General features: G+C 48.1%; 5 protein-coding genes across 5 annotated transcripts; 3 read left to right on the top strand and 2 right to left on the bottom strand.

The window, feature by feature from the left end:
* The first annotated feature begins 1,446 nt into the window (after positions 1–1,446).
* Positions 1,447–4,518, top strand: F4813DRAFT_344603 (uncharacterized protein). Its single transcript, XM_049241678.1, has one exon. It carries the CDS (start codon positions 2,026–2,028, stop codon positions 4,159–4,161), a length of 2,136 nt encoding a protein of 711 aa, XP_049104426.1. The 5' UTR covers positions 1,447–2,025; the 3' UTR covers positions 4,162–4,518.
* A 539-nt stretch (positions 4,519–5,057) lies between these two features.
* On the top strand, positions 5,058–7,618 carry F4813DRAFT_344600 (uncharacterized protein). Its single transcript, XM_049241677.1, has 4 exons — positions 5,058–5,190; positions 5,327–5,669; positions 5,735–6,356; positions 6,493–7,618. Exons 2-4 carry the CDS (start codon positions 5,559–5,561, stop codon positions 7,173–7,175), a joined length of 1,416 nt encoding a protein of 471 aa, XP_049104425.1. The 5' UTR covers positions 5,058–5,190; positions 5,327–5,558; the 3' UTR covers positions 7,176–7,618.
* Positions 7,619–7,883: 265 nt separating this feature from the next.
* Positions 7,884–8,430, bottom strand: F4813DRAFT_385174 (uncharacterized protein; the record flags this gene model as incomplete). Its single annotated transcript, XM_049246212.1, has 2 exons — positions 7,884–8,003; positions 8,197–8,430. The coding sequence occupies 2 exons, from the start codon at positions 8,428–8,430 to the stop codon at positions 7,884–7,886; spliced, it is 354 nt and encodes a 117-aa protein (XP_049104424.1).
* Positions 8,431–17,610: 9,180 nt separating this feature from the next.
* Positions 17,611–22,499, top strand: F4813DRAFT_344595 (uncharacterized protein). Its single transcript, XM_049241676.1, has 4 exons — positions 17,611–18,844; positions 18,898–20,574; positions 20,658–21,578; positions 21,671–22,499. The coding sequence occupies exons 1-4, from the start codon at positions 18,070–18,072 to the stop codon at positions 21,880–21,882; spliced, it is 3,585 nt and encodes a 1,194-aa protein (XP_049104423.1). The 5' UTR covers positions 17,611–18,069; the 3' UTR covers positions 21,883–22,499.
* F4813DRAFT_108915 (RTA1-domain-containing protein) lies at positions 22,495–24,376 on the bottom strand. The gene is made up of 3 exons (XM_049238484.1): positions 23,807–24,376; positions 23,543–23,659; positions 22,495–23,435 (listed from the first exon to the last, which is right to left on the bottom strand). Exons 1-3 carry the CDS (start codon positions 24,131–24,133, stop codon positions 22,812–22,814), a joined length of 1,068 nt encoding a protein of 355 aa, XP_049104422.1. The 5' UTR covers positions 24,134–24,376; the 3' UTR covers positions 22,495–22,811.
* Between the last annotated feature and the right edge of the window lie 895 nt (positions 24,377–25,271).

Raw genomic sequence — 25,271 nt, 5'->3', positions numbered from 1 at the left:
TACTATAAACTACTATGTAGGTACCAGTTAATCACGCAGAGAAAAGCAGACAAAAGCCGACAAGAAAGAAAATGGTGAGACTTTGGGCTTAAAGCTGGCGGGTGTCAGAACTTGTTACTGGCTGGAGAATGAAACATAAAGCAACATCCCCTAACGGGGTACAGAGAGCTAAACTACAAAAGGGTTAAAGGTGTTGGTTCTCGCTTCTTAGGGAGATGCCAAGATTTTAGATTTAACCCCTTGCTAACCTGTTCTGTCATTGCCCTGCCTTGTCAAACCATGAAGCTAAAGCTTAGTTGACTTGTCATCCATGGATATGCACGCCCGGTTGCTCTAGTCGTAAAAAATGGCCCGAACTTCTCGTAGTTAGGGTCTTATTTCGTACTATTATTTTTTTTTGTTTTCGATCCGGAAGACTTTAACGAGTCTAGCCCTCGGTATTATTTTACATGGTGTTTTCCGTGTTATCCGATTTCTATTTCGGTTTCGATAGCATGATCGAGTATGTTCTTCTATGATGACGCTAAGTTTGTTAAGAGGTAGAAATTATGAATTATAGAGGCTCATTACAGCAGTACGACGTCACATTCATGCAGCGTTAAGAGAACGAAAACTATATTTGATAGTAAAGGTAAGGCTTGATGAGGCGAATGTAGATCTCTCATTACATAGAAGTGACTGATGGATTGTCATAGGGTAGAAAAAGACCGATCGTTGCAGGGACTAAAAACAGATCTGAGCGTCCGATAAAAACCCATCCTGTGCATAATCGAATCGGTGGTCGTCCACGTTGCCACCCATGGCCTTGGTCTTGGCTCAGTTTACAGTTTACAGATGCAAGTCTTGTACCTGCATTAGGGCCAGCTCTTCAGGTTAGAGGCAAAGTGGCTGTGTCCGTTTCAGTTGAACAAAACCGCCATCTCTCTCTCTTCTAGTAAGGGGCTTGAGGTCTCTTCAAGTTCTGAGCCAAGCTTGTTTTGTTTTTGGCAAGTATCTAGGTTAATGTCATGCATCTATGCAATCTAAGAACCTGCAGTATCTGATCATGGTGTACCAGGGCTATACTGATTTCTGCCTTGATATATGTGGTAGAGGGCGTCGTCGTTACACGACAGCCATCCTCTTTTCACCATCTTTAGAATCAACTGCCAAACCTGTGTCAGCCAGTTTATTTCTGGCCGCTTACTCAAACAAACGCTTACGGCACTCGCTACCTGTTTATTGTAGCAATCGGGTAGAGAGGGGTAGCCATCTGGATGTGATTTACAAAACCAAAAGGTGTGAATGCTATGGCGGTTTCTTGGCCAGATCCGTCATAAACAGGGGCTGCTATTGGCCAAAAGGGACATGTCGGGGTCGACTTGACTGGCCACGAACAACGGATAGATTGTAAGTGATCCTTGATAACCCCCTGAAAATACCACACCAGGATCTAAGACACCCCGGCTTGCAACCGCGCGCTCTGTGCCCTCTCAACTCGGTCGAACTGGGGTGGAGTTCCAAGACATTTTCAACTTCACGCGGGACCCTAGCGTAAGTCTATTCGACATTTCGACCTCTATGGGAGCTATGCCATGCCGCTTTGGGCAATCTTCCTCCTAGTTGAAGACCACCCTGTGGGCTAGGTCTTGCTTGATCCTGGAACAGGGGACGAGAGCCTACAGGCCTGAGAATGGGTGCTTGGAATAATCTGGCCAATCCTAGATCCCGGTCAAGCAGGGTTGGACCTCTATCCGCACGACTCTGTTAACCTCCTCTCCAAACGAATGGCTCACGGCTGCCCATTAAGATCTGGTATATATGGTGGTGAATCTCTTCACCATCTATCTCCAGACAGACTCCTTCTCTATCACTACTTTCTTTTCCTTAAGGTAGACATCACTGTCGCTTCTTTCTTATTCGGAAGTCTAGGTCATTCGTTTTCCTACTTCCTCCCTTCGTTTCCTTGCTATATCCAGTAATTATAAGAAACTACATTTTCTACAAGAATTTCAACCACTACCTATCCAGGACAGTTAAATCAAAATGAAGTACTCCTTCACGCTTGTTGCCCTGGCTGCTGGCCTCAGCCAGGTCACGGCCACGGGCTTCGGATTTCACAATGCCCCCCAATTCACCTGCCCCGATAACACGAATAACGTGTGTATTCCCGACATTGTAAAGGGTATCGACTGGTCTGATCTCCCCTTCGGCGGATTCGATTCGTACAAAGGATTCAACTGGAGCGGCTTCACTTGCAGCGAGAAGTTTGGCAAGCGGGATCAGTTGACTGCCCGGACTTTCCAGAGCAAGTGTATTACCGGAACGGCTCAACAGGACAAGGGAAAGAGCCCTAAGATCAGCTGTGATAACAGCAAGGGTGTCACGAAGACCTCCATCAAGAAGTTCCAGGTTTCGCCTGAGTTCGACTGTGACTTGGAGTTCCACTACACCATGCCCGACGGATCTGCTTGCAAGCACCGATCTTCTTGCAAGGCTTCCGGTACCGTCGTCGAGAACACCCAGTGCGGTGGTGCTACCGACGTTACTGTCGTCTACCCTAAGCAGCCTTCTATTCCCAAGGAATCTTGCGACTTCGGCATCCACCACATCGACTTCGACTGCGAGGCCCCCAAGCCCTCTACGCCGACAAAGCCCGACACTCCCTCCAGCAGCTCTGCTGTCGTGAGCAGCAGCGCCTCATTCCCTGCTAGCAGCATCTCTACCAGCTCCGTTGCTGTAAGCAGCAGCGCCTCGTACCCCGCCAGCAGCGCGTTTGAGTCGTCGTCCGCCGTCGTCTCTAGCTCTGCTAGTGTCTCCGAGTCGACCAGCTCTTCGTCCGCTACCACTAGCCTTCCCATTGGTGTCTCGTCCACTGTCAGCATCCCCGTTGAAAGCGCCACCACTAGCCTTCCTATTGGTGTCTCGTCTACCGTCAGTGTCCCCGTCGAAAGCGCCAGCAGTTCGGTGGCTACCCTCTCTTACCCCGGTGCCGACAGCACTACCGCTTCTACTGAGGCTGCTAGCTCTACCACCGATGTCTCTTCTTTATCTGTTACCAGCTACTTGACTACTTCTACTGTTTTCACTACCTCAGTCCAGACCATCACTAGCTGTGGTCCTTCCGTTTCTAACTGCCCTGCTGGCTCGAACACAGTTGTCACCGTCACCCTCCCCCTCTCTACCACCATCAGCCCTGTTACCGAGACTATTGGTATCTCTATCCCGGCTGTCTCCATCCCGTCGGTCTCTCTGCCGTCGATCTCTATCCCGGCTATTTCTATCCCATCGGTTTCTCTCCCGGCTATTTCTATCCCGTCGGTCTCTATCCCCGCTACTAAGCTCACTGAGTCTGCTGCCAAGCCTACCGAGTCTTCCGTTGAGTCGACTCCTGTTGGCCCCTCTGGTACTTCCCCTGCTTCCAGCAGCAGCAGCACCCCTGCCGGCCCCGTTGAGACTCTCCCTTGCCCTAACGTTGTTCCTTCTTGCTTGAACACCTGGATGTTCAGCGTTGGCTGCAAGGACAACACCGACTCTGCCTGCTACTGCCCTGACGCCAGCTTCGTCAAGAACATCTTCACCTGCCTGTACGCCCACGGTGAGTCCGACGAGGTCATCTCTGAGGCTATCAGCTACTTCCAGGGTATCTGCGCTCCTTTCGTGCCCAGCAACCCCGGCATTGCCACTGGTGCTGAATCCATCACCACCATCCTCACTGCTACCCCTACTGCCCCTCCTGCTGCTGTCACCACCATCGAGGTTGCCACCACTGTTGTTGTTCCTTGCACCAACGAGGCTGGTGAGACCATCCCCAGCTCCAGCAGCACTGTGACCATCCACACCAGCTTGACCGTCCCCGGCATCGTCTTCAGCACTGCCACCAACGGTCCTAGCTCCACCGGTGTCGTTATCGTCCCTGGCACCTACGTCGCTACCGTCCCGGCTGCTACTCCTACCGCCGCGACTCCGGCCTCAACCCCGGCCCCGACTGGTGCTGCCCCTTACCCTACTATTGGTGGCTCCTCGACCCTGGTCACCGCTGCCCCCCCAGGCACCGGTGTCACCTACCCGACCTCGTCCCCGAGCAGCAGCACGGTGATCGTCACTGCCGGCGCTGCCCACGTCGGTGCTGGCATGGGCCTTCTCGGCTTCGCCGGTATGGTCGTCGCCGCCGCTCTATAAGGCGCGCAAGCAATACAATACTAGCAGTAGCCTCACCGTAGGCGAGTTTCTTTTTCTGTACAGTACAACATGACCACTGCCGTCACATAAGATTCTTACGATCCTTACGAACGAACTTGCATATTTTTGGGAACCTGGCAAAAAGATGGGTTTTCTTTTAATTTAAACTGATACGCCGTCACACCGTGGTGGTTCGGTGGAGTAGCTTCTCCCGTGTCTCGATGACGGCGAGTTGGGAGAGGTGGCACGGCTCGGGCGGGTGGAGTGTGTATAAAAGCACGGATGGACTTGTAGTAATAGTAATACCCCGATAAATTATAGCTGAGCTTGAACTTTACTATATATTTTCTTCAAAAATGGTTTGTTGATTGTGCTTGTTCATAAGGTGATCTGTTTGCTGCGTGTCTTAAGTAGCCCCTAGTTCTCGCTGTAGAGGGTGGATAGGGGGACAATGGCTCAAGTTTTTAATTTTCTTTTTAATTCTTTTTTAATTTTTTATAAAACTCGAAAAAAGACAATGAAAAGAACCGTAAGAGTTGTTTTGATAAAGATCTGAGTGTCCTCGAGTAATACGTTGGCATTCCTTGGATGGTCCTCTAGTAGTTGTTGAGTAGTGAAATTAGAGTGTAGTAATGTATTAACAAGTTATTTTAGCTTACATCTAATAGTCAATTTTGTGTGACTGAAGCCATAGTTCTTGCCATAGAAACTTTGTCTCGGAGGCTCCTCTAGAGGATGACACAGTTCACAATTTCAATGTATCGTTACCCGCTCCCGTCAATACGCATCGCACTTACCCGTAGAGCGCTGATGACAAACGGATTCCGGTAAGTGACACAAGTACCCAAGGTAAGTCCAACGCGCCTCCAACCCAACCTTATCGTCCACACCTGCCGCTAGGTCCTTCCTTCGTTGTAAAATGTACCTGTCTTCGAAGTACCTAATTTGCACCTGTAGATGTAAGCTGCCTGGCATTCAACAGTGGCAACACCACTATGTTTAATTATTACAGTGACTACGTGGATGCTGGTATGAACATCGTTCTTTCCCTCGTCTTCTGTTTTGTACCTACCTAGGTAGTCTACCTCGGGTACCTTCCCACTCTATAATTTACTGTTGATACTGAAAGTTTTCTGTTGACCATAACTTTAACGTAAATCGCCAGTTCGACAATCCTTCTTGACTAGATCCTTTTCTTTTGAAGCATCATTCATTCACCAACACATCGTCAACTCACATCTCTTTTTCAGAGCGTGTCTCTATACTACGCGCTGTGCCTATATCATCGGTATACGGCCTTACTATTAGTCGCCCCATTTGGACATATCGTATTAACAACGTGTCTATCATCGCAATTCGTTCAACTACCTCTTGACTGCCTATCTAGCCCGACAACCATGGATTCTTACAGAAGAGCCATTGTCAACCTCAGCGATGTGCAGCATCCCAACTACGGTCTCACCAAGCTGAACGACGCTTCCAAGTTCCTCTCAATGCTCCCTAAAGAAGTATGTCTAGTTTCTTTGTCTCGATCTATAACTATTACTAATAATATCGCTTACGTCTTCCAAAGGTCCGACTCATGATTTACGAATATACGGTATATGCTAGCCAAGAGATCAGACCATTGCAACTTGAGTCCCGCTCAAACAAGTTCATCTGTTATATACTTATGCCCAGTAGCAAAGATCGCCTATGCCGACATCAGCCGGCGGTTGTTTCGCTTGCTCGCGTATGCCGAGCCATATATGCCGAGCTTGAACACTTTCAGCCGTTCTACAAGGTCAACAAGTTCTATTTTACGAAATTGACCGATCTTCGTACATATCTTGCAGCTATTACACCGTCTCGTCGTCAAGCAATCCGTCGGGTCGATTTCAGGATAAATGATTGGTTTGACCACTGGCTTCTAGCTAAGCGAATATTTTCGGATAGCCCTACATACCCAGTAGACCACGGCACGTTGGTAATTCTCAGTCAAACCAACCTCGAAGAGTTTACCCTCATTGAAGAAATATCCGATCTACCTCCAGGTACAGTCGCCGCCGACGTGTTGCGCCAGAATCTCAAACAGACCTTAGAATATCCTGACGGATTGCACACCATGCGGAACCTGCCTTGCTTTCGACTAGGGTTCGTCCTTGAGTCTCCGGACGAGACTACTGATAAGTTGATAAAGGAAATCAACGAAGCATGTAAGCCAGCATCTAGTTTTAGCTCTTGTCCATCGCCTGGTTTTTCGTAGGAGAGTAGAGTAATATTTTCCAGAATGCGTTACCTTGCCAGACTCACTCTATCATATAAGCCATTGCTAACTACTGTACTTTATAGTGGAGACCCGCAGGCGACGCATTGGTACGGATATACCCGAATGGTTTAAGCAGTTGAATAACTTCAGATCGACAGAAAAAGCCCTACGCGAAGTTGGCGATCTCGATATTCTAGGCGAAGATCGAGTAGCTCTAGATAGAGCTGCTAGTTATTTTGGTAGCATCTCTTCTCGGACAAGGGGCAAATGCCGACTACCCAATTCAGAAGGCCAGATACTTAAGAATACACCAAGATACAGCGCAGATGGCATCTTGACTTCTTACATCTGCGGAATAGCCGATATTCGTTGGGATGGAACGGATGTGCAGTGCCAAGTGTCGCACAGGCACGGAGATAAGAGCTGGGAGGATGTTTCTGCTATCCTTATCCCTGACAACGTACGTGCCATTATATCGTTCTACAATCATATGATAGAGAAAAAAGACTCTAGTCACTTGGATGAGATTAAGAGCAAGCCGACCTTGCGCGATATCCTCAAGATTCAAGGGGGCTTTCACTTTATTCAGCATACTGGGGCAGAGGGTTATAGAAAAAAAGCACTGTCTTATATGAGAGAAGATTGGTTGGCATCTGCAGACCGATGGGACACTTACATAGCCGAATTGGAAACGGCGAAAACTTTGGGGGGGCAGAGAGAAGAAGCAACCCGGAAAGCCAAAAGAAGAGCCCGAAGAAGAAGCTGATATAGTAAGAGAATATTGGAGGGGCCTACGCATAGTAGGAGACGACTTAATTTGGAGAGCAACGACATCACGATGTTCGCAGGGCCTATGACGCACGATATGATGGAGATAGGAAGATGTGGCCTGGTGATGCTATCATAACTCAGTTGTCATCATCGGCGAGTTCCTATTGCAGAAGTAAAACTTCAAGGAAGGGGGTAGTTAGGTGTTTTTTCGACACTCAGACTTTATTGTTGACTCTTTTTTATTATAGTTGCTTGTACTCTAGTTGAAGACCACTGTTTAGGTGAACATTTCGGAAGATACGAATGATAAATCAGCTGCCTTTGTGAAATATATCACCGAGGTATGCTAAGTCCAGACATAATTGCTGGTATGAAAAGTATGAATTATAATACTGCTCCTACATAGTGACTAGTCTTGCCCCATTACATATTACCAACAGTCAAACAGAACTAGCTTTTATGTCCTTTTTATAGGTCACTTATGATTATGGGTTATTATACATTATTTAAAGTTGTGATGACAATTCTTGACCTCGTCCACATAGACTATATTGTAGATCTCCCTAACTTCTCCCGAACGGCTGGCAAAATATTATATTAAGTTATGGATATTTGTCTAAATTAAAAAGATGAAACCTCACTCTTATCCCATGATGATGATATTAGTCACCCTCGAAGATCTCCGCCCATATTCTCGCAATACTCAGCCGCAGTTCTCCTTGCACCGGCTCGGGATCTTTGTCCGGAACCCCTTAATCCGCCGCGGTAACTGCGAGGCGTCGATATCGGGCCTGAATTTAAGCGCCCAATGGTCGCGGGTTACCTAGTAGGTTTGTTAGCATTATTTTCTACAGTTGGTTGTGTCCTTCTATTTCCCTCCTTTTTAACCATTTTACCCCTTTTTCTCTTCACAAGAGTGCTAGGTATACGTAAGAGAAAGGGGGAAAGAAAGGAGAAGGTAAGGGAAGAGGAAGTAGATGTAGATGTATGACGAAGGGGGAAAAAAACACTCATACACAGCCCTTCCTCCTCTGTACTCCCACCACATTACCTCCCCATCCTCCCGACGAGTCCCGTTCCTGCGAGCCGTCGCTTTGCGGGCATCCGAACAGTTCCCGGAAGAACTGGCGCCAACCGTACGGGGCGTAGACCACATCGTCGCTTGTATCGTCGCTAGATTCGTGCACAGGGCTCCGGGTGTACTCGTACCCCGCGTAGAAGACGCGCTGGGAGCCGAGGATGTTGCCCATTTCGGTTGGGTGGATGGATGCTTCATGCCATTGATAGATAGATAGGCTATGCGATCTAGCGTTAGGAGGTGAGAAGATGGCATTGCTATTAAGTCTTTAGGGGAGAGAGAGGTCTTACGCTGAGCGTGTGTAACTAAGTTGGCCGACTGGCTGGGTCAACTAGCAGACGATATCGTCCTGCTCTAGGTCAAGATACTACTCCCGAAAACCCCAAAGCGCAGAATCTTCTCATGGTAGCGATCTCCCGCTTTATAAGCAGGTAGGTAGGTGAGCATGAACTCGCGTCTGTGCAAGCATGCAAGCGTGCAAACAGCCTAGCTACCTAACCTAGGTTAGGTAGTTAATTATGAGGCTAAAACATCGTTGCAGTGCTACTAACCACGATGTATCCGGATACGTGCTTGACAAGCGTTACTTCCCGGCGAACCACGAGAAGAGGAATCCCACAGAGGATACTTCGTGGTTGATTCCTGACGAGGACGGCGTACGCCCAGGTTATATGAGACAAGTCGCACTTTGGGCGAACAAGGTTACCTGTTGTGCTGCTGTGTATTACAATGGTCGGGTAATTAATGCTATGTCTCGGATCTATCTTGATAGTAATATCTTGACAGTAACTTGCGATGCTGAATGTATAATGGTGTGGTTATATTCATTCCTATACGATGCTTCGCAAGAAGGTATAGGTAGAGGAGCGCAGCTCTATGGTGAAGGATACACATAAAACGGGAGTAAGCTTAAGTATCGTGTAGCAAAGCAGCTAGACCACCAATCCACATTACCATCAGAGCCACTCGTTCATGCTACATAAAATAATACCAGCTCAATGCCTTAACATTATCCTATCCCCCAACCCTCCCCCCTCCTCTCCTCCTCCCCTCATTTCGATGCATTATCATGGTTAGTACAAGCGTAGTTCCGTAAAATACATAAGTCGCCACTTAATCGTTGATACATTAACAATGCTGCCTGTAACTCCCCCCTCCCCCCTCCCCCCTTCCCCCCCATCCTCCCATGCTTCACAAAAAGCCCTTCGTTAGGCTTGGCTTCCGTCCGATACTAGTTGTCCGCTTCGGCACCTCGATACCGGTTCCGCCAAGGCTGGCCGTCTCGTCCGCGTCGCCACCGGTTCCGGTTCCGTTTCGCCACGCGCTGAGCCGCCGCGTCCCTTCTAGGCCAGGCGTACTAAGCCGTACGCTGCCGTTAACGCTTCCCTTTTCCATTCGTAGATGTTTCCATCCTTCTAACTCACGTTCTAACCGTAGAGTCTTCTCCTTCTCCTCTCTTAGTTCCCGTTCAGCCCGACGGGCCGACAGCTGAATATCGCTCTCACTAGCCTGGAGCTCATCGACTGTTACGAGAAGCTTCTCTACCCTGTCGCGTAGTCGCGACACGTCGTCATTGAGCTGCACAGCTTGTTTGTCCTTGCGCTCTATCTGAGATTGTAGATCCTTTACTATTCGATCTACGTTGCGGACGGAACGTTGCGATTTCGACCGCTCGTTCTCTTGAGTCTCGAGCTGCGATTCGAGCTATCATGTTGGTGGAATATTAGCGGTACGCCTCGTAAGCTTGCGGAATAAAGAGGATAGGGGTCTTGTTGTTGGAGATTGTGATACTATCATGTTGCTAGGAGGTTCATGTTCAGGGTCTGGCGTTGTACTAACCTCCTGGATACGCTTGTGCAAAAACTTGATATCCTGGCTGCCGGTTGAATATCCCTTAGTTTCCAGATCGACAAGTCGTACTTGCACCTCGTTGAGGCTCTTTTCGAGGGCTGCCTTTTGTTTAGATAGGTCGGCGCTGAGCTCACGTTCGGCCGCAATTTCTTTTTGCACTTCGGTGGCGAGGGATTCAGCTCGCCGCATCTTCTCTACCGCAGCAGCAGCAATGTCTTCCTGTTGGGCTAGGCTAGATTTTAGTTCCAGAATTTCCTTGTCTGTATTAGCAGCATTACGCATCGCTGGACTCTCGCTATTAGCCAAATCTTCAAGATTAGCCTTAGCTTCTTTAAGTCTCGCTTCGATACTGGATTTCTCTCTCATTAGAGTATCGCGCTCGGCGGTTATGTCGTCTACTGAGCTTCGAAGGGTTCGGACTTGAGAAAGGAGTGAAACAACTTTGCTCTGGGCTTCGTTATGGGCGCTGACGGCTTCGTCACGTGATGAAACAACGTCGGCAAGTGTGCTTTCAAGGCGTGCCTTTTCTTTTGACCACGTCGTACTGTTCAGTACTTCGTCATCCCACTTGGAGCGGAGATCGTCAAGTTCTTCGCGTAATCGAATGATTTCGGACTGCTTGAAGAGTTTCTCTTCCCGTGCTATGTCAAGTTCTTTAGTAAGAGTAGCAAATTCTGCTTGGTACTTCTTGCGAGTTTGCTCCATCTGTGACTCCTTGTCCTCAAGGTCAATAGCTCTCTGGCTTCTATAGTCTTCCAGTTCGTGCTGGAGACGCTTCTTTGATTGCAAAGCAGCCTCGAGGTCTGTAGACAGATCCTCTAGCTTCTCCTCAAGACGCTGGTTCTGGCGCAGTACATCCTCCATGCTTCCATCTGATTTGTTTCGCTGAGACATGATCTCAGCATAGGCCTCCTCTGCTTCTTTAGCCTGAGATTTAGCAAACTGCTCTGCCCGCGTCGCCTTCAGAACAGCGATCTCAGCCTGCTCCAGCTTGCTGAAGTATTCGTCGGCACGACTCTTATACATCTCGAGGCTCGAAGTCACATCTGCTAACTGGGAGCTTTCAGCATCAAGGCGAATCTGTAGATCGGTAAATTCTTGGAGTAGTTGGCTGCGGTTAGAGGCCTCCTGTTCTCGAGCAACAGCCATTTCTTGTAGATCTGACTTCGTGTCTCGAAGCTCAACTTCTAGCCTTGCACGTTCGTGCCTCATTTTCTCGAAATGCTCTTTGACATCAGCTAGTTCGGTAATAGCATCGTTATGATTGTGGAGAAGTGCACGCCTAGAGTCTTCTTGACTATTGAGTAGGTCGAGAATTTCTTCGTGAGATTTGGTCTGGAGGTCTCGCACGGACAACTCGCCAGTCCTAATCGACTTCTCCAACTGGGAAACCTTCTTGGCAGAGTCGTCGAGCATATCATGCAGTCGGTTATTGGCTTTCTCCAGCTTCTTCATTCGGCGAACTGAGGGGCTATCATCAAGGTTCTTTTCTGGTGTAGGCGTGACACGATCAAGCTGGCTTTGGAGGTGACGGTTTTGCATCTGTGATATTTGAAGTTGATTCTGCAACTCTTCAACCTCGGTCTTCAGATCTTGCCTATTGTTGAAGCTGAGAATATCGGCGGTGCGGTCTGATCTACCAGAGTCCGGAATCACATCGTTCTCGTTGCCAACGCGGCGAGTAGGCGTGGAAAGAACCGAGTTACGCCTTCCGTTCAGCTTACCTCGTTTCTGCGTAGGAGAGCCGTTGAAAGGTGCCTCGTTAGGGTGCATCTCCTCTAGTTTAGGTCGTACTGGTGACTCTGCTCGGTTTGCGCGTAACTCAGTCAACTGTGCGTCCGCATTTGTGCGTGCCGCGGTTTGTATACGGAGGTTTTGTTGCAATTCTTCAATCTTCCTAAGCATATCAAAGTTTTGGCTCATGATTTTATCATGACTTCCATCACCCTGGGCTGGAATTGAGACTTCTGGGTCAACTGCTTTCAAAATTCGTAGCATCTGTGCACGAAGTTCTTCTAATTCCTTATCCCGGGAGTCAAGGGTTGTTTGCATAGCGCGCACAGTAGTCTGAGCCTGAGTCCGCAGCTGACGCTCGGATTCTATTGTTCGATTTGCCTCGGCAAGCTGAATCGTATAGTTGGATGAAGCTTTCTCAGCATTGCGGCTGGACTTGACTTCGCGTGCAACTTCGTGGTTGAGATCCTCCACGTTAAGTTGCAACTTCTCAACTCTCTTCTCGAGGCCAGCTATAGTCAATGATGCGTCTCCGAGTTGTTTGTTAAGTACCGCATTCTGCTCCTCCATCCTTGCCTTTTCACGCTGCAGGCTTATAACCTGTCCCCTCGAGGCTTCATTGGCCCTCGAGGCGGATCGCGCGATTTCAAGGCCCTTTTGCTGCAGCTTGTTGAGCAGAGCGCGATTGTCGTTCTCGGAGGCAGCTAGACGACCTTTCACTGTGACCAGCTCACGTTCTAAGCGTTCCTTGGCCTGGTCATTCTTGAGACCGTATTCTCCGGATGAGATCATAAACTTATTGAGATCTTCTATTTCGTGATTTAACTTTTCACATTCGCCTTCGAACCATGTAAGCCGCTCTTGTGTCGCATCAAGATCTTTCTGTAGACTAGCCTCTCGCTCCCGGGCTACACGAGTGGCATTGCGTTCACCTGCCTCTTCCGCGTTTAGTCGTGCTTCTTCTGCTTGAGTCTTCGCTATTCGTAACCGCCGAATCTCATCGCGTGCATCATCGCGTTCCTTTTCAGCAGTTGCTCGGGCTTCCATGGTTCGCCGTAGAGTGTCTTGCTGAAGATAGAGCTCCTTCTCGATCGTTATTTTCGATTCCTTGAGTCGATCATGTTCTTCTTGTAAGGCCTGGTATTTATGCTCAGAAAGGAGGGCTACGTCATCTCGTGATTGGCGTTCCCGACTTAAATCCATCTGCACTTTGTATAGCTCATTCTTTAGGTCTTTGATCTGTGACTCTAAGACTTCTCGATTCTGGTTCGCTTGTGCATCTTCGGAGAGCCTTGCTTGAAGTAATTGTTTCGCATCTTCTGCTTCACGTTGGAGCTGCGAATGCTGAGATTTCATAGCAACCATTTCAGCCTGAACCTCACGTAGACGGTCGGCCATCTTCTCTTTCTCGGAGCCCAGTGTCTTCCTCTGCTCATCGAAATTACGTTGCTCCATCTGAAACTTCTTGTTATCTGAACGAAGAATAGTAAGCTCGCTTTCCTTCTTCCTCACGAGCTCTTCGTAATCTGTCGATGTCTTCGATAATTCAGATAGCTGTTGCTGCGCTTCACGATTTTCCTTTGTTAGGCGTTGCTCTCGTAATTTTAGAGACTGTAGCTCCTTTTGAGTAGCAGCGAATTTGATGTCTCCATCCTGCTCAGTTTTGAGTAGTTTCCCCTCGACATCTCTTAGCTTGCGATCCTTTAACGACAGCTGGCTCTGAAGCATCTTGACCTCGTCCTCGAGGATGGCCTCCTGTGCACTTCTGTCCGCCTGCTTCCGAGAGAGAGTCTCTATCTCTACTTCAAGGTTGGCAACTCGAACGTCAAGTTCGGACTTCTCTTCCTCGAGCCGGGCTATGAGGGCGGCGGCTTGCTCAAGTTGGGCTCGGTATCTGTCCACCTCTTGTTCAGCTCTCTTCTTCGCACTGAGAAGATCGTCGAGTTGGTTCTCGAGCTTCTCCTGATCTTCAATGGCGCCTTTGAGCTCTTCTTCGAGCTCGGACTCGCGAAGCTGTAACCGTTTGAATATTTCCTCCTTGTCTAGGGCCAACGCCCTCTCGCTTTCAAGGATCTGTTGTGTTCGCATTAATTCTGCGTGGCAGTTGCGTCTTTCCTCTTCGAGTCGAGTGCGGTTCTCAGTTTCTTGTTTCATCTTATCGTTTAATAGTCGAATTTTCTCGTCACGTCTCTTCACTTCGATGGCCGTACGCGTTGTGCCTAATAATGGCTTCATCTTAATAAGAAGCTGCCACCAAGGATTCTCGCAGAGATCAAGATAGACATTAAAGTTCCTTTGTATCACCCGAGTAGCTTCCGTGCGGTATAGCCGTTTGAAAGCTAAGCGCCGCTTGATATAACCGCGAGCAACAGATTGAAAACGAGACATTATTTCGGTAATCAAGGCATCACGTTGCTCTTCTAGCACGGCAAGCACACCAGCTCGGAAGAATACTTTGGTGAGACCGACACGGAAAAGGGATCTGTCTATCCCCAGCTTATCCAGCATTAACGCTGCCACTGCTTGTCCATCCATGTGTCCTTTGAGTACATCTTTGCAGAGAACCTCATATCGTTGTCGAAATTCAGTGAACGAGAGCCGGTTAGGGAAACCGGTCCGGGCTATTCTTATGCCCTCGAGGACACCATTGCACCTTAACTGATCAAGAACAAGCAATGCGTTGAATTGTTTAGGTCGCTTCTTGTGGTTTGGGAGAATGCAACGAACAAAGTGGGGATGAGTAGAATGAAGTTGGGACATAAGGCTGCTTAGCTGCTCCTTATGTCTTTGCGCGACGGTTCGGAACAATCCCTTTTTGACTCTATTTCGAGATGTAGTATTGTCATCATCTGAGTCGGCGCAATCTAGGAATAAATTCGCGATGTGCTTGTCTGTAGAAGCAGCTAAGAGTCGGGTCACATTATCGTTAAGGGGATCTTTATTCTTCTCTAACCAACCCTCAGTTGAATACTCAACTTCAGCTGCGTAATGAGTTAAGATAAACCCCTGTCGAGAACCAGGGCGTGACGGGCGATATTTGTTAGACTTCTTATCCCACAGGGAGTTAAGCTTTTCCGTAAACGATTTGTCTGTGGCCTTTGGCATGACGCTGTCTTCGTCAAGACATGAGAAGATACCAATGGGATTTGAGAGTTCGATGAGGTCAATGGTTGGCTGCAAATCGCGACCGAAGTCGATGAATTTCCACTCAATCTGTTCTCTTGCGTACTCTTCCTGTTCCAAGACAAACATGTGATGATTGAAGAACTGTTGGAGTTTTTCGTTGGTGTAGTTGATGCAGAGTTGCTCGAAGCTATTCTCTTCGAAAATCTCGAATCCTGCAATATCAAGCACGCCAATGAAATGCGAATCGTCAATGCCGAGCCCAGTTCGGTCAAACTGACGGTTAATGCTTGCAACAAGGTCCCCAAAGCCTCGTTCGTATATGCCTTTCGCCAGGGCATCGATGCCGAGTCGTACTTGTTCAGGAGTTTGAACCTTCTCTACCCACTCGCGACCTGCTTTGACCTTGGGATGAAGCAGCCCTTGTAGGAACGGTTCTAAGGCGATCCCTAGAAGCTTACACACTCTAGCCGCTACCTCCTTAGCGTCGGGCGCAAGGCGGGCTTGATCAGCCATACGACTTTCCTTGACAACCGTGATATTGCCTAAGTGCAAGACCGCAGCAACAGTACGTAGAATGGATTTCTGTTCACTATCAGAAAATCCCATCACATCGAACGCTTCGAGGAGCGACTCCCATTCGTCAAGATCAGAGACGCCAGATATGGTATCATGACCCTCACGGGTGTAAGCGAAATCTTGTACTTCAAATTCGTCGAGTAAGAAGTCTCGTTTCATTTGACTATCAGCACCTGTTAATAGCTGGTAGAAAACGTGGTAGTTTCGTTCTTGAGGATTGACGCGAACGACTCTTGATTTTTCTAAGAGATACCAATCGATAAATGCACCGGCAATCGCTCCATTCCGAGTAAACTCGATGCGAATAAACTTGCCAAATCGAGAGGAGTTGTTATTTCGAACAGTTTGCGCATTGCCAAAAGCTTCGAGGATGGGATTAGCCCGTAATATTTGCTGGGAGAGAGTAGAATGTTGTCCTCTACCCTTTGCCGGGGATTCTGAGTGAGAGTGAGCTACCGCGGCAAGATATTGGATTACTTTCTTTGTATTTTCAGTTTTTCCTGCACCGGATTCACCGGTGACCAATATACTCTGATTTTCTCCTTCTTCGACCAAGTTACGGAACGCTTCATCAGCCATGGCGAAAATGTGTGGCTTTGTATCTTCTCGGCTCCGGCCCTTGTACCTGTTGACGAATTCATTCGTATATATTGGTAAAGGGCAATATGGATTGACCGTAACCAAGAACAATCCTGAGTAAGTGTATATTAAGTCGGCCTGGTATCTCATGTGAAGGTTGTGGACAACAGATGCCTCGTTCAGGTGTGTCAACTCCGCCATATCGTTCGCCTTGTCAAACTTGGCCGGGTTGACCTTATCCACGCTTTCGCTTTCAACCTCACGTTGCTACCAGGTTGAGTCAGTATAACTATTAGTAACCATGAGGGGGAGCGAGACTTACGCTGCCATCGTCACATTGTACTAATATACGGCCCTCTCCAAGTTCCTCGACTATCCAGCCCTTGACGAAAGCAGCTTGTGGATCCTTAAGCCAGACATATCTCCTGCCGGAAAAGTCATTTTCGCCCTCGATTCCTTTTACAGGGTCCAAGCTCTTCCGCCGGTCCTCTTCTGTTTTAATAAACGACGGTGCAAATGTTGTTGAGTTTGGGCCACTGCTTTTCGAGTCGACTCGGTGCGGCCGAGGGCCATTTGTGCCAACTGGTAGGAGGTTGGCGACAGCTATCGATGCTTGTGACTGTGTGCGATTATGTGTAGGTGATGTCGCTACTCTTGTTAAGACATTCGACTGGGAGGGGAATATAGCAGATTTCGGTCTACCCACACCGCTCGGACCCGGGGACGGCGACGGTGAGGGTGAAGCCTTCCGAACGAAAGGATTATTGCGTACCGACATGTTGGAAGCGTCCAATGTCAAAGTAAGGATTCCAAGGTATCATTGGCTCAGTTCCAACTTCACCAGGAAGAAGATCTGGTAGTTATCGTCTGCAGCCGTTACTTAAACGTTACTACGTAAATTGCGGAGATTGGTATCATAAGACACGATGCCATAGAAGAGCGAGGATGGGGTTTCGGGCAAAACAACTACTGGTATTGAACGAACGGAACCAATTCAAAATCTGCGCCTCCAAAGTAATGACAAGAGGTATCTTACCCCCCCAAAAAAGACAGTTCCTTCTGGATGGGTGTTGTCTTAGGATAATTGAGGCTAGGTACAAAATGACGGAAGTCAATTGTTGACATGCAGAAGCACATGGCAACGGGCGTGTGGGAAGTAAACAGTAGCGTACCTATCTCCATGCATAATGTGCTGGCTGCCCGACTTTTTGATAGGCTAAAACGACCTAGGTAGGCTTAGGGTATCAGGTACCGGCCTAGTGGGGGTTGAAAGATACATGTATGTACCTAGATACATGTACCTATGTAGCTTTAGAGTGGAGACATGTCGGTTTACGGATTAATCTAGTACCGTTTGTATGGATTCGGCTGGTACATAGGTCACCTTGTGCATGCGGCCTCTATGTACACTAGAAAGATTAGGTAATATTTACTAGGTATTAGGTATTGAAGCGCTTGGGCCATATTCCAACACTCAACTGGCAAACAATAATTTGAAATCCATTAAATACTTCTCATCATTAAAAAGTAGTGCGAATCAAGTACAGTTCGAAGCCAACTGTTCTTTCTCATTTAATGAAAGAAGTTTTGGTAATATATTGTCTTTGATCTCGGTCGTCTGAAATCCTTGGCTCTTAGGCTCTTAGGCTCCTAGGCTTTTTCGCCGTCCTTAGATTCAATCATCTCTTGCCGCCCATTAATCTATCGCTTTGAAGGAGACGCGTCGATATCCCTTGCCATGTCAATCAGACCCTCCATCCGACATCTTCATCCATTCTTATCCCCAGAGACTAATTAACCACTGCAAACATTTTCTTACAAAAGCGACTCTCATGCGACTGGCTATTCGTTGCCTGGACCGTCCCATTATCCTCAGCTGATATCTTGAACTACTGCTTCACTTTAGGGACGGGATTCCTCATGCATCGCGTCGATTCGGTTCAAGATGTCGGAACATCCTTACAGGTATAGCCCGTATCAGGGCCAGAAACCTCATTCGCAACCTCTCCCGCCCTTTGCCCAACAGTCACTTCCTCCCCTAAATGCTCAACCGCCTTACTACGGGGCTTTTCAACAGCCAGTCGCCACTGCGGGCAACTACGCAACCACTCATAATTCCTTCCAATACAATGCAAGCAACATACCTGGCCTAGGGATGGGTAGCTCTCTACCGCTCATGCCATTTCAATCTGAAAATAATAGTATATGGCAACCTCGGACACAACCCGCATTGCATCAACTTCCTACGCAAGCTAGAGATAAACCCCCTGTTTTTATGGCTAAGCAGGGTGACCTTCAGAAAAGTCCTACAGAGAAACGAGATATGCCTGTATCATCCCAGACACAAAAGCACACCCCAGAAGAAGGGGAGCTTAGCGAAGGCGAATTTGAAGATCTATATGAGCCTAAAGATAACACTGATATCGCCATACCAACTCCTCCGTCTCCTCGACCCCCAAGTGTGATGGAGAACCAAAATGGAAGTGTTGGGGATGCTGACGGGTCTTCTATATACGATGGCACAACACCTCGAGGTGACGCTGCCATCAATAGCACATACACGTCGCTTCCTACGGCCGAACGAGCATATTCACCAGACGAGGATTGGGAACCTTCCTACCAAGAACGCGAGAGGTCTGGTTCGTACTCTCCCTACTTGTCTCCTAGAGAGATCCAGCGCAAGGTGTCAGTGAGCAAACCCGCATCTCATGGAATTATACGTAAGTTGCACTGTATATGTTAGTTCTCTTTAATCGTATCTAACAGCCGTCAGAAGCACCAACCACTCATAATCCAGTACAATCTCTGCCAGGGATAAATATGACACACTTACAGCAGCCATCAGTTGAAACTCCATTGGCAAGTGAAACGGCTTCTAACCAAAAACAAGATGCCGCAATCCGCCCTTTTCGTTCTGTAGCAGAAGCAAAAAAGAAGGCGCAGGAGGCCATCCTTGGCCTGTGGCCCCTTAAGGTCCGATATCAAGATTATATTGAGGAAGGACTCGATGAGAAGCTTATCAAAGGGTTGTTCGCGGATTTGGGCCTAGAGGCTTCAATACCAAAACCCACTACAGCTCAAAAGACCACAAGTGACTTGCAGGTTCCAGCTGCGCCCTCTAATGTCTCTCAGGCTGCACCCGAGCCACAGAACGCCAAAAATCAGTCACCAACTATGTCAAAACCGAAGCCACCTATAACAATCGAAACTACAATAGAAACCACTGGTGATACAAAGCCTACTAAAAAGACCGCTGCCGAGGAACGAAAAGACAAAATTGCTCGGAAATTAGCGGCAAAGGCACAGAAGACCGCAAATGCGGCCCAGCCTCCTGCATCAACACCACCATCTCAACCAGCTACAAAACCAGCTTCGACCAATCTGGGTGTTGTAACTTCTACGGGTGCGTCACCGGCAAAGCCAAAGACGCGAGCCGAGAATAACGCACTTCTTCACCAAAAGCTCGCCAAGTTGAAGAAAGCGCAAGAGAAAGCCCTAGCCGAAAAGCTGGCAGCTGACAATACAGCTAAACCCATGACGCCTCCATCTCTTCCCACAAGTAACCCGCCCACGGTTTCCGTATCAAAGAATCACATAGAATCGTCTACGAATGCTACCACGGTCGCGATATCCGCCCCAGAAGCAGATAGGCGTTCTATGTCTACGGAGAAGAGCTTACCACGGGAAGGAGGTATCCCAGGTTTATTTCTAACTACTCAATCAGCACAGTCAAGCAACCGCAACCTAAAACGACCGGTTGCATCAGATTTTGATAACTATTCCACCCCTACCGGCACGCTCAAGCGAAGTCGTACTCAGGAAACGTTAATTATTGACGTTAGTGACGATGAGGACGTTGAAATGGACATTGCTTCGCCTATCGATGAGCCCAATTTATTTAGTGAGATAATCAATCCTCCTCGACAAATTCCTCTCGCGGCGTTTCCGCCGCTGTCTGATTCCCTGAACGGGAAACAACGTCCAAGTCCTAGCTCAAGTACGGCACCAACACCACCTGTGCACGGAGCCAAACTAGATTTATTGCATAAGCGAATCGAGGAGACGAAGCGATTAATTGCTGAAGCAGAAGCTAAGAAGGCCGCCAAAAAGACGAATGCTCCTCAATCACCTCAGACCCAGCCTCCAGTAATAGAATCTACTACGCTCTCTAAATTTTCGGAATCTTCCCCGGTACAAAAAAGAGTTGGAACGGCCGACGTGAAGAGACGCGATAGAATCGTAAGCTATGAGTTGCCAACCGTGGAGGCCACCCTGAAAGAAAAACAGGATAGATTAAGGGAAGCCGTTGCCCAAGCAGCTCAGCTTGAGCTCGAAATCCAGGCGAGTATGGAACAACGACGCAAACTAGCTGATGAAGCGGAGCGGTTGGCGGTCCCTGCAGAGCCAATACTTATCGAAATAAGTACGCAAAATCAACTTGTCCTTTCTGGTGAGTTTGATTGCGATGCTTAGTGTTTCGCCGTTCACTGTGTTGCATTCTTTTGTTACATACTAACATGTATATAACTACAGCAACCACAACTTCGGAACTAAGTCACGTTGAGTCGCAGCCTACTAGTGAGCAGCAGCCAAATTCCGAAGATACGACAGATCTTTCTATGACCGAAGGAGACATAGCTCAACATGACCAGCAAGTTGATACAAATGATGCACAGTTTGCTTTGGATCCATCTCAGTTTATTTCTCCGGCTGATATTGAACCTGTTGCCGTCCAATTATCTCAAGGACTTGCTCTGGTTAACGGAGAATCTCATTCTGAGGCTAGCATAGATGGAGTATCACAGAATAGCTCCACGAATGTATCGACTAAAGAGAGCCAAGCTATCCCTAACACAATAGCCGCCGTTTCAGAAGTCCAGGTTGATGGACAGGATCTGTCCAAGCAAGACGTTTCCGAGCGGCCGTCCCGAGAGCCTTCTCCAAGCAACGACGGATCCTACCGGCCACAATCTATGCCGGCATCCCCTGCCCACGATTACCCCTTAGGACATCATGACACTAGCACAAAGACACCCTCGCCACAAGAAGAAATTGCTCTATACACTGATAAGCAACTTAATTGTGAAGTACCCCATGAGACTGGCCCGGTTCAACCGGGCGAGGAATCGGCTTTGTCCGCACCCGACAACCCAAGTGGAGAAGTACAGAACAGCTCTTCTTATGAGCACCCCTTACTGACTTCTAGCCAGGATGAGTCTGAGAAACCAGCCCAACTGGAGGATCTGCTTTCTTATCATAGTCCTCTGGGATATTTCCGTGCATATAGATTCCATCCCAAGTACTTCGACGAAGTAGCGGGTGGCCTGAAGTCAATGACTTATAGTTCCAAGATTGACCCCATGCGGCCAATATGCCCGCGTGTTCTAGCGGGAGAACAGTGTCCCAATGGTAATGCTTGCGAGTTTCAGCACTTTGAGAATATGGTGCTTCCTGGTGAGTTTTCGAAACGATATTCCTAAACACTCGATCCCGTCTGCGAAGCATCCCCCCTTTTGGATAACTGACTTCATGGTACTTTGTTTCAGATGCCGAGATTATCACACAGCTCGGCTCCGCCGATATGTTCACCGGTGAAACGAGAAACAGATTCATTGAGGGCCTGAAGAAAGTTCTTAACGAACTGAAGGCCAACAAAGTTAAGGACTTCGATCGCATTACGAAAGCCATCGTTAAGCACAGACAAGAATTCCTCGAGGACAAGTCCAAAGTCTTGCCACTCGATGCTGGCAGCAGTTGAGCAACCTCGTAGTTTACTTACGCAGCAACGCACAATCGATCAACCCTCGTAGACTTCGTACTTGTCCCTTTATCCTTTATCCTTTATTCCCTTTTCTCCGCTTCATCGTGTTGCATTAGCTAGGCAGATCATGATCTTCCATGACTATTTCAGCCTACTTATTTGCCTCCATGAGAGGTGCCATGGCAGTATTTATCCTTGTGATAAGGGACCCAGCAACCCTTGTGGGCTGGGCGCCTGTTTACGGGCTTTACGACGCCCACGATCATCTTGATCGGGGGCTGAAATGCTGGAAATGTGAGATCTACCAGACAAGAATGCCGGTAGAGTAACTTTAGGAGACGGACTTATGGCCACACGATTGGCCCTATGATTGGAAGAAAGAAAGAAAGAAGAAATTAAGCAGAAGATCAGGGCGACTGCTCACAGCATAATAATTGGAGTCGACTGACTGTTGAGCAAGACAGCATTTGCATTTACTATTTTTATCTAGATGCAGACCACACTCTCACAGAGGACAGCCACGAATACTCGCGGAGCTATGTTCAGGAAGTATCTGCAGCTCATGCTAGGAAAATAGCCGAATAGCTCAGTAATGCATACATCATTTCTTTTGATTCAATGCTTTAATACCTTTATTTAAGAGCTAGTGACTGTTCTACTGCTGTCTTACACTTTTATACGCCCTGGGATAACCTATGGTCTTTACATTTCGTCCTCCCATCTTATAAGATATCTATAGCAAGTCCATATCACCCTCCATAAATAGTAAAAATCAACCGCAGGCATTGTCGATTCTATATTCTAGATGCATCAAAGAGCGGAATATAAAACGCCTCGTAGATGGTCAAAGAAAAGGTATGTCCGTCCAACTGGCTCCTATACCCAGAACGCCGCAAATCTTAAACTTCAACCTAATTAAGTCGCACTCAAGCTCCACGCTCAACATCATTTATATTCGAACTACTCCCCCGAGCATCAGTAACACTAGTCGCAGTACTAGGCTTGGTTTCGGGTAACATCTCAAACTCGTTCTGGCGGATCTCTTTGCGGGTACCATCATCGCTAGCCGCAAACTTCCGATCTATAATCTCGCCGAAGCACAGGCTCGGATGGAAGACATTTAGGACAAAGACAGCGATAGTGATCATCACACCCTCAAAGCCGATGAATAGGTCCTGACGAGCCATCAATGGTCCCGAGAACCCGCGACTCAGCTCCGCAACGCGGAACACGCTACGCCAGAAGATGCAGATGGTGCTTAGCGCTAGCGCGGGCAGGAAGGCCTTAAACATCCAGGAGTTGCGCATCGTAACTAGCGCCGGGTCTTGGTCTAGTGCTGCGGAACCGAGGGTTCGGCGCCGGCGCAAAGTGTTGATTAGGAAGTCGGTGGATATAAGCATAAATACTAAGAGCGTGAAGACTTGGAAAGCGAGACCGGCGATCATGATTTTGTCGCCGAGGTCCGTAGAGCGTCCCGTGTGGAAGGCGGAGGCGGCGAGACCACCGCCGGAGGCTTGAAGGATTAGGGAGACGACGTCGCAGGGGATGAACTATAGGTTGGGGTTAGTGGACTTCGAGTTTATACGGGTTTACCCCTTTTGACTCTTTCTTTTCACTCTTTCTTTGGACTAGACAGGAAAGGGTATGTGAAACGTACGATGCGAGTATAGTATTGGGGCGGGATCCGTGAGTTCTCAGGTCCGAAGGCGAACACAATCTTCCGAATGCACAGGTAGATGCCGGCGGCAAGGAAGGCTGGCGCTATGGTTAAACACTTAAACAACACAAGTCAGTAATCGCCTCCTTACGAAAGCTGAGTGATTTAGGTAGTAGATAGCTCCCCAGTCAACTCGTTCAGGGGGTCCCTCCTGATATAAGACCAGTAAAGAAAGAGGAAAGGAGACTATTGGATATCACATACGCAGATCTGCATCAAGAACCCGTTTTCAGACCACTGGTTCTGCCAGCTCATGATCCTCCCGGCGTAACCTATGATCTCACTGATGAGACCGAGGACCATAGCAATAGTAAAGTTACCGCCACGCCGGGTGAAGGCGAAAACGGCGAGGAAGCCGATGAGGGAGAGGGCGAACAGTGCCAGGAAAACCGCGTTGGGTGCTAGATCGATACGGTACGCATAGAAAGACAGATCGTAAGGACATATCTCTGGCGTGCAGTCCTTGAAGGGAATCGTAACGTTAGCGAAGTTGTTGCCGAGGTTGGCGCCAGACCCGGCTTGGCCACTCATTGCGGATGGGGATATTAGATTTAAGCCGATCACGGACAAGCAAGGTGACCACTCTAAAAACAAGCAAATATAAGGAGCTCAACGACGAAAGAAAGTCAGGTACTATGGTAAAGAGTAAAACCAGTTCCTCCGACGGAAGGGAAGCGTGCCAGTTAAAGACTATAAGACGGGATTGGGAAGACCGCAGACTCCGGGCTGTAGGCTTCGCAAATGTTCGTATCAGTCTAGATACCCGGGTTACTTCATATTCAACTCAGCCTGAAAAGGGACCAAACCAGTTTACTAGAGGCATGTCCAGTCATAGTGGCTGGTAGCCATAGAAGCAAATGCAAGGTAAGGCTGCGGGTCGGCGAATTACCTAGTCGAGACAGTTATTCGTTATCGAGCCTATCGTCAGGGCGGATAGTCTCTTCTAAGTAATTCTCTTTGTCTACCTATTACAAGGTCGAGATATCCTTCTAAAAATTTGGGGGGCATATTGTTCCTATGGCAACTACTGAAATAGAAAGTCGCCAATATAGATACGCTACATCTAGAAGAGACTATTGGCGATATGCGTTCAAACGGTGTATACGCTTCTGTATCCAATTCGCGGTAGATAGCCCCTTGGACGTGCAGAAAACATGTCTGTATGTAGAGTCAAAACTTCGGCTACCGCCAAGATTGCGTACTACCATCTCGCCCCCTGAAGATATTCCCATCGATACTACGGGCTCGCTGGCTTACGTGTCGTTGTGGGCTGAGTATCTCAGCCGCACTGGAAATCTCATTTGGCAGACTTTGATATACATAGATCCTGTCATATGAAGTCGTGGATGAAAGGCATTAGGTTGATTGGCGGAATCGTGGTGCACTGCCACGATGCTCTGGGTTACTTACTTACACACGGCCTGATCTGGAATCTCTGATAAGATCAGGGGGTTCATCCAGCCATCTCGTAAACCATTCCTATATCGGGCAGGAAATGTTGAGTTTAATATGTCTGCGACGAAGTGAGTTACTCTAAGCGAGGAGCTTATCACACCAACTCCAGGTTGGAGGTATAGAGTTGTAAGGGAGAGAAAATCAAGGATCCATAATAAGGGAAGAGGACCAAAATAAGCTTTAAGCCTTGAGCTAGCGTCGATAATGTACGTAT

Source organism: Daldinia decipiens (assembly GCF_022478715.1).
Source record: "Daldinia decipiens strain CBS 113046 unplaced genomic scaffold F4813scaffold_2, whole genome shotgun sequence".
NCBI classification, from domain to species: Eukaryota; Fungi; Ascomycota; class Sordariomycetes; order Xylariales; family Hypoxylaceae; genus Daldinia; species Daldinia decipiens.
This window is presented reverse-complemented; position numbering and strand designations above follow the sequence as displayed.

Excerpts from the sequence above, each read along its gene's own strand:
- F4813DRAFT_344600 (XM_049241677.1), top strand. The coding sequence starts at position 5,559 with ATGGATTCTTACAGAAGAGCCATTGTCAACCTCAGCGATGTGCAGCAT. Across the intron at positions 5,670-5,734 it reads TCTCAATGCTCCCTAAAGAA|GTCCGACTCATGATTTACGA; the intron begins GTATGTCTAGTT and ends CGTCTTCCAAAG. Across the intron at positions 6,357-6,492 it reads AAAGGAAATCAACGAAGCAT|TGGAGACCCGCAGGCGACGC; the intron begins GTAAGCCAGCAT and ends TGTACTTTATAG.
- F4813DRAFT_344603 (XM_049241678.1), top strand. The coding sequence starts at position 2,026 with ATGAAGTACTCCTTCACGCTTGTTGCCCTGGCTGCTGGCCTCAGCCAG.
- F4813DRAFT_344595 (XM_049241676.1), top strand. The coding sequence starts at position 18,070 with ATGTCGGAACATCCTTACAGGTATAGCCCGTATCAGGGCCAGAAACCT. Across the intron at positions 18,845-18,897 it reads CGCATCTCATGGAATTATAC|AAGCACCAACCACTCATAAT; the intron begins GTAAGTTGCACT and ends AACAGCCGTCAG. Across the intron at positions 20,575-20,657 it reads AAATCAACTTGTCCTTTCTG|CAACCACAACTTCGGAACTA; the intron begins GTGAGTTTGATT and ends ATATAACTACAG.
- F4813DRAFT_108915 (XM_049238484.1), bottom strand. The coding sequence starts at position 24,133 with ATGAGTGGCCAAGCCGGGTCTGGCGCCAACCTCGGCAACAACTTCGCT. Across the intron at positions 23,660-23,806 it reads GGTTCTTGATGCAGATCTGC|TGTTTAACCATAGCGCCAGC; the intron begins GTATGTGATATC and ends GTGTTGTTTAAG. Across the intron at positions 23,436-23,542 it reads CCCAATACTATACTCGCATC|TTCATCCCCTGCGACGTCGT; the intron begins GTACGTTTCACA and ends CCCAACCTATAG.